Below are 10,522 nucleotides of genomic sequence, written 5' to 3'. Positions count from 1 at the left end.
GAATTGCCAGGGCTTTCAACAAGAAGGTCAAGTCCCGGAATTTGAAAGAAGGAAATTTGATGCTCAAAGACAACCGAGCCCCCATCCATGACCCTAGGGGCAAGTTCAGACCCAATTGGACTGGTCCCTACATCATTAAGTCTATTTGGTCGAGTGGAGCTATCATTCTGATGGAACTAGATGGCCTAGAGTTCTGCTAACCGATCAACATGGACAAGTTGAAGAAATATTATCCCTGAGAGGCTCGCTAGGCTGAAAACCCGAAAGGGCGACCTAGGCAAAAGTTAGAGCATGAAAAATTTGAAATTACAAAAATTGAGCTCACAAGGTTGAAAACCTGCAAAGGGCGGCCTTGGCAAAAGTTAGAGCGTAAAAAGTGATGGTTAATACACAAGTGAACTTGACCCGAACTACGTAAGGCTTGATTCCCATCTTTGGGATACGTAGGCAACTTCATCCTGAAGTCCAGCCATAAACCTTTCCCCGATCAACTTTGTCTATTTGATTACCTCGGTCATCTTTGTCTATTCAGCATTCAAAAGCTCGGTTGTGATCTCCGGTGCAGTGCTATTCAGACTAGGGGCAACTTTCCAGTTGCTGGGATCCGGGGTTGTGCATCTTAGTGACAGATCTCAGGCGTGTCCAGTTCTGATCCATATCGAAAATGGTTTTGAAAAGTTTTAATAAAAGTTGATTTTGCTCAAATTAATCTTTTACAACTTAGACAATTTTTGGACCAAACAAAAAATTTTCAGTACCCACAACCTTCAATTTTATTGATTTCAATACAGAGTTCTCCTGCTCTTGCATACAAATTGAAGTTGCTTTTCATTACATTCATAAAAAAAACTGGAAAGTTCTGATTAAAGAGAATAAATATGGGGCATAGTTAGGTGTTCTTGCGTCCCCTCCCAGAGCTGGTCGAAGCTTCTGATGCCAAACTGGGCCCAATCTGTGCCTCTTCATTAAGCCAATCTATGCACTCATCAGACAAAATGCAATTGAAAGTGGGAGCGGAGGCCAGGAGCTCTCTAGTCCTCCATGCTGTGGCATACCGAGCAAGCTGCGCGCCTCGGACCGAAAATGACCATGACTATAACTTGGGAAATTTGTATGGCCATGACTTGAACTGAACCATTATATATTGACTGACATCATCGAATGATTAGACCTGTGATCTCGAATTGTATACATGAATCAATCACGTGGGGAATTTCTGGAATTGAGAACCTATGTTAGTTTGGAAGAACGAACGTTTGCTCATAAATTGTGAATGAATGCCTGAATGATAAGGGATTGTAGACTCGTAACTGTATATATGTTTCCATGCTTGCAATACTATTAGAATTGATGGGGTTGAACTGTGGTTAATGAATCCTTTAAGATCTACTGTTTGATGCAGACTATATGCGCGACACTGCAAAGCTCTATGTTTAACAATTACCTATGCTATAGAAAATGTTTGGACTTGTATAGATATGCATACCTTTGCTTGAGAATGTTATTAGACTCTGGACATGTACATATATGATTATACCTTTGCTCAGATTGATTGATATGATTATTTGTTGATAACCTGACCATTGGGACTATGACTCTGGGAAATTGTTAGATTGACTGTGATGCTTCTTGATATGAACAATTACATACCTGTGCACCCACATATGAACTTACTTGGAGAATGTAACATTGTATATGACCTGAACTCTTCGATATGAACTATTGTGATACATAACTCTGATGTGATTTGAGAACCGAGGAACTTAGAACAACTGTAGAACTACTAACTATGCACCTAAGCGAATGGAGTATGAACTATAGAACCGAATGTGCTTCGCTTGGAAATAATAAGGATAGAACTTTCACCTGATCTAACCTGATAGAACCATGGTTTGATGAGACCTTTGTTTAACTGATGGAACTTCTGTTTGATGATTCACGCTTTGAACTTTTATTTGATATGACTAGGTAGAACTTTCATATGATATGACCTAATTGAACTTTCATTGATTTGATCTGAGGAGACCCTTATTGAGAGCTACTATCTGATTTGATTACATTATGGGGGATTGCAAATTGCTTATGATTGAATGACAGGGCCGTGTTGCTAAGGAAACTAACCTAATGAAAATTTGAATCAATCTCGAACACTTAGGAAGAATGTGAACCGTCAACAGCAGACTATGTGATCATAAATGACTTTTTACCATACGCCTATAACCGATTGGAAACACGCGAATGGCATTACAGAATTTGGTAACTTATGCTTGGAGAATATTTGAATACTGTATATATGACATGTGATTAATTACCCGGTATTACCGTTATGACTATGAACTTGTTTAACTAAAGAACGATTGCTTTGGTGTTACTGTACTTCAAAACTGACGGAATTTGTTGACAACAGCCTGGTTTGATTATAAACTCTGACTATCTGGGAGTATATGTAATCAGTACGACTGCTTCTGTAGTGACACATAGTACAATTGAATATGTGGAAACTGAGGCTGATGAATAGTATATGAATGAATACTTCGGAATCTCGTTTACTGCTATGGAGTTAATGTACGAAATTGCCTCGTATTTTTGCTATCCTTTGGATGACCTGGACTAACTGTAATGAATTACCGAATTGAAAACCAAATTGAACAAAGACCAGATGAATGACTCGGAAATGAATAAATCAAATCTCTATAACTTAACGGGGGAAATTACTTATGAAATTGGAAACAATGTGAATCTATGACCCGATAAGTACTTGATATAAGTAATGTGAGTAATAACTTAGTAAAGTTATGTTCAACTGCATCTATTTTCTGTGTGATAAAATAAGATATGTTTTCCAAAATGATATGTTTTTTGCACTGTGCAATGAATAATTGTCCAATCTCTGATATGTATTCGTGTGACACTTGGTATTATGTGATATGTGTTGGCTGTTACCCGGTATCAGAGGTTCCATCATGGAACTTAATCTGTCTATACTCTGTTACCCGTACCGGAGGCTCCATCATGGGGCTCAGTGTGTTTATTCTCTGTTACCCGGATTCGAAGGTTCCTTTATGGAACTGGTTATTCATAACCATCACGTGTCTGTATCTGTTCTGTTAGTACTAATGAATGCACCACGTATGTTTAAGCAAGATTGGTGACATCTGCGTATGATCTGGACAAGAATATGAAAATGAACATGTATCTGAATCTGTACTGGGCAAAAATCTGAATGTGTATAAGACCCTGTTTTGATACGAACCCTAATCTCTGTATATGGTTTATGATTCTGTTTCTGGTACTGAGATAATGTCGAGATTGGATCATGAACATGTTTATGATTATGGTTATGCTTCTGTTTTGTAAAGAGTTGAAGTTACATTGTAATGAACATCATTCCTTTTGATCTAAGATAACTCAAGTTTGGAGGACCAAACTTTTTAAAGTGGGGAGACTGTAACAACCCCGGTCCGTAATTAGCTACTAATTCCTAATTAAGAATGCTAACTAAGTGTTTAGAATGGAATTATGTGTTATTGTTAATTGTGATATGTGCTTTGTAGTAATTTGTGAATATCTATCTAATTTGAAAATTGTTTGTCATGATTCTTACTTTGAATCTGAAGTTGTTAGCCTAAATGCTTTTAGAAACCGAATTGAGTACATGGGTTGACTAATCAGAATTTTTAGAACCATCTGAAAAGTTTTGTTAAAAACTGATTCAGTTTAGTAAAATCGCATGTGATTAAATTAAGCCTTAATTGGAACTATTTTTGAATAATTGAATTTTGTGCTAACCTTGACTAATTAAGGTTACTTGTGTTTGATTTAAATGATGCATGATTGGTACCTAATCTAATCCTATTAATGATCCAAGATGGGATTAAGTGGTGATGTGCTAAGGCATTTGGTGATATTGAATGTAGAGGATTAAAACTCTTATGAGTGTGTTGGATTAATGCATGTGTGTGCACGTGTTGTGTATTCAAATGTGAGGTGTGTGTTGTGTATATTCTGATGAGAGTTAAGGGAGTATTGTACCATTCCTTTACTCATGTGGTCCTTGTGTGGAGAGAGAGAGAGAGAGAGAGAGAGAGAGAGAGAGAGAGAGAGAGAGTTAGAAAAAGAAGAAGAAGGGAACTAGGAAGACCATCTCTTGTTGTTTGAAATCAAGAATCTAGGTAAGAGTCTTGAGCCTATTTTTTGTAGTTAACCTTCTCTACATCATGATTTCAGCATGTCTTTAAGCTAATTTCATGATATTTGTAAGGAAATGGGTCTTAGAACATGTAGATGGCTTACATATACATTCATAGTAGACCATCTTTGATTTTATCATGTTGAGTTTGAGTTTTAAAGTCCTTGCATGCATGTGAGCTTTAATCATGTCCATGGTTTCAGAATTCATGAAGTTATTGATCACCATTTGCATGTTATGAAAAACCATGAAAGAGTTGAAAATGTGTTGCATGAAGAAGTTTTGACTCAAATCTTTCAAGAATTGGTGAGTTTTTGAATAAAAGATGTTCAAGGGTCTTGTATTGAAGTTTTCTAAAGCTATTTTTGTGTGTTTGATCAAATCATGCAAGACCCCAAGGTTTGAAGGTGGTTTGGAAGCCATTTTTGTTAAGCTTACTGCCCAGAAATTTACAGTTGGCTCGAGCGAAGAAGTGGTGGCTCGAGCCAACATTTTGAGTTCTCAGAATTTTGAACTCTGCAGAAGTTGGCTTAAGCGAACAAGTCCTGGCTCGAGCGAGCTTTGTTTTTGCCTTCTGCTGGCTTTAGCCCAGAAAAGCTGGCTCTAGCCACCAACTTATTTTCAGCATGTTTTCAAAAGATGTTTTAAGCACATATCTTCACTCCCATCTCTTTATGGGCATTCTTAGGCATGATTTATGAGCCGTTAAAGATTAATAAGCTAAGAAATAGCATAAGTAAGTGAATTAGAAAATATGTGTTGAATCCGAGTATATGTGCAATATGAACAAGTTATGTAGCATGGAATGAATGGGCAATTAAAGTGAGAAAGCTAGCCGTGTTGGCCACTTGAATATGTAATGATAAGATATGCTTGTGTTATGTATTTTGTGGTTGTAGGTCAAGACTCGAGGGTTGATTGACCATTGTAGGAAACCACTATGAGTAATGTTATTGTAAAGATACGTTCATATGAATTACGTTCCAAATGAAATATGATAAGTTCTGATTTTTGAAATGATATCTGTTTTCGTGAACAAATATTCCACGTTTGAAATCTATTATGGCATTCATAGATAGTCCCAAGTCATGGGGGACGGCATGAAAATGCGGGTCCATGACATACATGTGATTACGAGATCTCGTTAGCCACTTCATTGTGGTGATATGTGTTTAATCGATATCCGGAACCGATTACTCTAGTCGGAAGATGTTCTGTGATGTGTTCTATGGGATGTACCATTATTATGTTCTAATATGAGAATGATTATGCTCTGGTCTGTTTTTTGCTTATGATATATTCGGATTTCGTTCACTAACCCCTTTACCTTAATGTTATTCACTGGGCTTTAGCTCACTGTGTGTGTATATATATATATATATGTAGGTGGGCATTCTGGAGTTCGGATCTGTGTTCTGTTGTTAGCCAACCATTGTGCCTCACGTGAAGGTTCCCGAAGAGTCCTGTGTTTAAGTTCCATTGTTTCTATACATATAAGACTTGGTAGTTTTGTTGGCTGTACTTAAGATACTTTAATGTGTGTGGGTATAATGTATGAATGACTATTGCATACTTATATAAAGTTTTAAATATTCTGTTCATATAAGTCAGCACAGCTCATTGAATAACTATATTTATGTATTTGCTTCTGCTAGCCCCTTAATCTTGTTAATCTGTTCAGAGGCCTTCAGTAGTCCAAGGATTACTGGTCGGTTACGATGCTAAACATATAGGGGCGGGTTTGGGTCGTGACAGCCACTCACTATAACTGCCCCCTGACTTTGAATCATCAAACTTTGCCAAATATTGAATTTTCCCTGTAATTTAATCAATATATTCAATGTCGGTAAACTTGTTAATATTTGAAATAACCTTTTTCTGGATTGTAATGACTTAAACATAATTGTTGTCCTACATTTTATGTAACCACAATACACAACTTATTTATATCAAAAACAAAATATACATCTCGGGTTTATAATCATAAAAATGGAAACTACTTTTTTTTTAAAAAAAAAATTCACTCATCTTTTCAGCTAAATTATGATTTCTTATTTTTAAAAGATTCCTCTTTGCACCTATTTTTCCCACATCCTACCAACAGCTGCTCCATTCAATTAAGGACACATGGCAAGTCCACTTGAAGACAAGGGTTATCAACTAACATTGAATCTTGCATGCCACCTGACTTACACGGTGGAGCAATTACTGTCAGTGGTCATGGATTTGGCGGCCAGCCTCCAAGAGGAAACATGAACGAATTGAGAGTCTGTATCTGTCGAGGAAAGGCTAAAAGGACTTGGGCACAGGTGGCAACTTCAATGATATGCACTTCGACAGGTACAAGTGAAGGTTTTATGTGGTTTCAAGACATGGAAATGACCGTGCAGTTACAGAAGTTGCACAGAAGTAGTTGCAGATTCGGCAGATCATGGGGTGGGAAATAAGAGCTATAAAAGGTAGAAAGTTTGCAGAGAGAGAGGACATGAACAACAACACAACAACATACTTTCTACATTGTAACTTCTAAGTAGTTTTTTCCCTTCTCATTTGTACTTTGTCACTGGGTGAACTTTGGTGATTTCAACCTCAAATCAGCAAAGGTTTATCTTCTACGATTTGTTACCATCAGCTCATATTAGAAAGTTCATTTTACTTGTTTACTTTGTTACCATTAGTTCATCGAAAGAAGTCTTCATCCTTTTCAGGCATGCGAACCAACACCACAATTGCTTGATTTTCTTCTTTAACTTGTCAACTTTAAATTACTGATTGGTTGCTATCGATATAGGCCCACCATAATTTTACTAACAATAAACTCATCACTTTCATAGTTAACATGAAATAATTTCACAACTTCTGTTCGTAACTCGTAATTCATATACCAATCAGTATAGAGATAAAGTAAACGAGTTCGTTGGGTTACTTTCTCCAAGTAACACCCCCAAATTAACTGCCACTTGGATTATATACAAAATGCATGTGCTGGGATGTAATTTTGCAGAACCACATGGACAAAATTCATATTTTACTCAAAATATAATACTAATTTACTGAAACAAGTCATAACAAATCAATATGAAGCCAAACACATCGTGATAAACCACACCGCAAGAAATCCTTCAGTTAGATCCAACCAAATATGAAACAGAAACAAGCAACCTGCAATAGGAATCTTGGAATACAGACATAAGCCAATTTCTAACCCAAAAACAATACACAGAAAACCCATATATATCTCACCTTCAATTAGTTTTCAAAATGACAAGTCACTACAAACACAAATGACAACATCACTCTAAACAATATGAAAAATTTACAACTCGTGGCCTTGTACATAAGTAACGTTGTGCCATTTCCTGGCATTGCACGTAACCAATTATTTACACGTTACGTACAGCAATCCGTGCAAAATGAAAACTACATGCATATCTACCTTGTTCTTCGCAATGATGTGTTTTCAATAGCTAGTACTGTTTATCTAATAAATTAGGGGAATAAGTAAATCATACAAATTATATAATTACTTGATTCACCTCATCAATTGTGGTCGAATCATTTTTGCACATTGCTGCTTCGACACTACCGTATTGGCCCACAGGCTGTTTGGAATTAGGAGAAATATCGAAAAATAGTCATCGTTGCTTAATGTGCGGTGTACTTGGATCCACTAGCCCAGTTTTGCAGCGAATAGGCAATGACTCCGCATTGTACTCACGGTCAGTGCTGTGGGTTGTATCTGCATCTGAGTTACTACCCACAAATTGCAATTCCCACATCTTAGGACACGTTCGCTTTGTGTGCCCAATGCATTTGTAATTCCCACATTTTCTTAGTCTTCGACAGTTGGACATGGCCCGTCCCGGGTTCCCTTTTGTCTTCACAAGATCAGGATCTTCTACTCCAAATTGTCGTGGGATTGAATGTTTTCCTTTGTCTCCGTCCCCATCATTCAGATTCCTCTCATATATCTCCTTCATCCGGCCCATCATCGGAAGACATACATCCCTAGCCTCTTTGAAACCTTCCGTTGATTGCGAGGCATAGAAACACATTTCATTGTAGGAAGAACTCAATATCCCATACCGGGCCGTCTGTGTTGTAGTGCTATCAATTGAGGGTTGAGGCCATTGCTGGTTATCCTTGCTTGCAGCCCTTGTCCATCTATGCAGCACACAAGTTGGGGGAATTTGCATTAAATTTTTGGCTTTCATAACACATATCATGTGACAGCAAGGTAGCCCCAACGACTCAAACTTCATGTAAAAATATCTTATTACAGCATCCACTAGATTGTGTGTTACTATCCATGATCTATCATTCACCTTGTACTTATGAATATAGTAACATTTCTGACCATCCGGCAAAGGGAACACGTCATTGACATTTAACTTTTCCTCTTCTAAGATTTCATCACGGAACATTCTAAATATATTTCAGGTGAATAACTCAGCTCCATGTCTCTCTATATCTCGCAATGGAGTAATCAATACCGGAAAAGTGTTATTTGTTTCAGCATCATCTCCAGCCTCGTTATACCTTATCCTTGCAAGAGCCTGATCATAGTGCCTAACAAATTCATATAGCTTCAATTTGTGTTAGAGGAAGGGATTGAAATATGCATTCATACTCTTCGAACACTGAGTGCTCTTCATCCCAACAAAGAAATGTCCACGCATATATGCCTCAGCCCACATATGACGCTTCTCATATGTCTCCAACACCCAGCTATTGGTTTGAAGTCCAAATTTTTCGACCATTCTCGTCCAGCCATGCTCAAACTTTGCCTCATCCATTTCCATGTCCATGCACTACTTGAAAGCATGAACAAAGTCACTTTTGTGAACATTTGAAACAACATTTTTCCCAAGATGCCAATTACATAATCGATGTCTTGCATCTGGAAATACTCTTCTGATTGCCTCTCGCATTGTCTTATCCTCATTTGTCAGTATAGACACAGGTGCTTTATTGCCCATCGCCTCCATAAATGTTTCCAAAACCCATGTGTATGTATCAATTATCTCATTAGCTAGCAAAACGCATGCAAATATCGTGGTTCTAAAGTGGTTAGTCACACCAGCCAACATGACAAAAGGTTTCTTGTACACATTGGTTCTACAAGTTGAGTCAAATATCAATACATCACCAAACTTTGCATAGTCAGACCGCGATTTCGAATCTGCCCAAACAGATTTTGTAACTTGTTATCCTTACACACATCATACTTGTAAAAAAAACGTGCGTCAATATCAAGTTTTTCACATAAGTAAACCAACGCACCCTGCGCATTACCATCCTCAACTTCTGCTCTATGTTCGGCTTGAATATGGCTGTGCAGACCCGTACGGATGAAACCAATATTCTCATAAGACCCGAATTGATTTACCATATAGTCCATGATTTGGCTAGTCTTCATACCGACGTTGCGCATAGCCATTGCTTGAGCTTTGTCAGCGCTGTTTAAACCGTGATGTGACCTCAGATACATCACACAGTGTTGTTCCGCCAATTCATGATTGTGGTCTGCGACGAAGTGAGTCACAACATACTTTCCCCCTTCACTAGCATCTACATCGTACCGTATGTGAAATTGGGCTTTACAACCTACTCTTGTTCGTGCCTTGGGAGCTCTACTCTTCTCAGCAACACGATCCAAGTATTTTGGTAATCTCTGACCTTCCATTGAACACAACCACAGCCTACTAACAACCTTTCCCTCTTTATTTGTGTTAAATCTGAATTTTCGTATACTAAATCCCTTGGTTTTAGCATACGCATTGTAGAAAGCTTTTCCATCTTCGACTGAATCAAATTTCTGTTCCAGAATAGCACGTTCAACACCACCAACCATGTCATTGCGATGAGCATCGTCAACCATTTCTTGTTTCACATCGGCTCCGCCATATTCAACGTTCATGTTGGTTGCTTCTTCATTGCTCGGACCAGCTTCGCAACCATGATAAGGTTCCGTCCGACTTCACTGATCAAACGAATGTCATCTGCTTCGTTTGAAATGTCATAATCATCACATTCCCTTTTAACTTCCGCTGGGGCCATACTGCACGTGACATTAGTACAAACAATTACTTGATGACCGAAAAATGTTAACACAAACACAAACATGACATTTTCAGACGGTTTAATTGTTTGTGCAAACACAAACACTCGCTTGAGAAAGAGAAAGGTTAGTTGCCAATGGAGAGGTTTCTGTTTGAGCGAAGCGTAGAGCGGTTGAAGTTAGGATGGGGGTTTAGTTGAGGGAAAATAGCTTAAGTGAAGAGGCCAAAAAGAGAGGGAGACAGCTCCTTACCTCATATCTAGTTGGAGAGA

The 10,522-nt window shown here is 38.0% G+C and overlaps 1 protein-coding gene across 1 annotated transcript; it reads right to left on the bottom strand.

Moving 5' to 3' along the window:
* Nucleotides 1-8,787: 8,787 nt before the first annotated feature.
* Nucleotides 8,788-10,070, bottom strand: LOC145821354 (protein FAR1-RELATED SEQUENCE 5-like). The gene is made up of 3 exons (XM_082917858.1): nucleotides 9,485-10,070; nucleotides 9,151-9,371; nucleotides 8,788-9,000 (listed from the first exon to the last, which is right to left on the bottom strand). The coding sequence occupies exons 1-3, from the start codon at nucleotides 10,068-10,070 to the stop codon at nucleotides 8,788-8,790; spliced, it is 1,020 nt and encodes a 339-aa protein (XP_082773984.1).
* Between the last annotated feature and the right edge of the window lie 452 nt (nucleotides 10,071-10,522).

The sequence above is a fragment of the Camellia sinensis genome, chromosome 3 (assembly GCF_055761805.1).
Source record: "Camellia sinensis isolate YWXY chromosome 3, ASM5576180v1, whole genome shotgun sequence".
NCBI lineage: Eukaryota > Viridiplantae > Streptophyta > Magnoliopsida > Ericales > Theaceae > Camellia > Camellia sinensis.
Note: the sequence above shows the minus strand (reverse complement) of the source record. Positions and strands in the feature narration are given on the sequence as shown.

What these genes read in the sequence shown, in the direction of transcription:
- LOC145821354 (XM_082917858.1), bottom strand. Translation starts at nt 10,070, where the DNA reads ATGGTTGACGATGCTCATCGCAATGACATGGTTGGTGGTGTTGAACGT. An exon ending in TAGAGCAGAAGTTGAGGATG is followed by an intron (nt 9,372 to 9,484) that starts GTAATGCGCAGG and finishes CTGTTTGGGCAG; the next exon opens with ATTCGAAATCGCGGTCTGAC. An exon ending in CGATGGGCAATAAAGCACCT is followed by an intron (nt 9,001 to 9,150) that starts GTGTCTATACTG and finishes GCTTTCAAGTAG; the next exon opens with TGCATGGACATGGAAATGGA.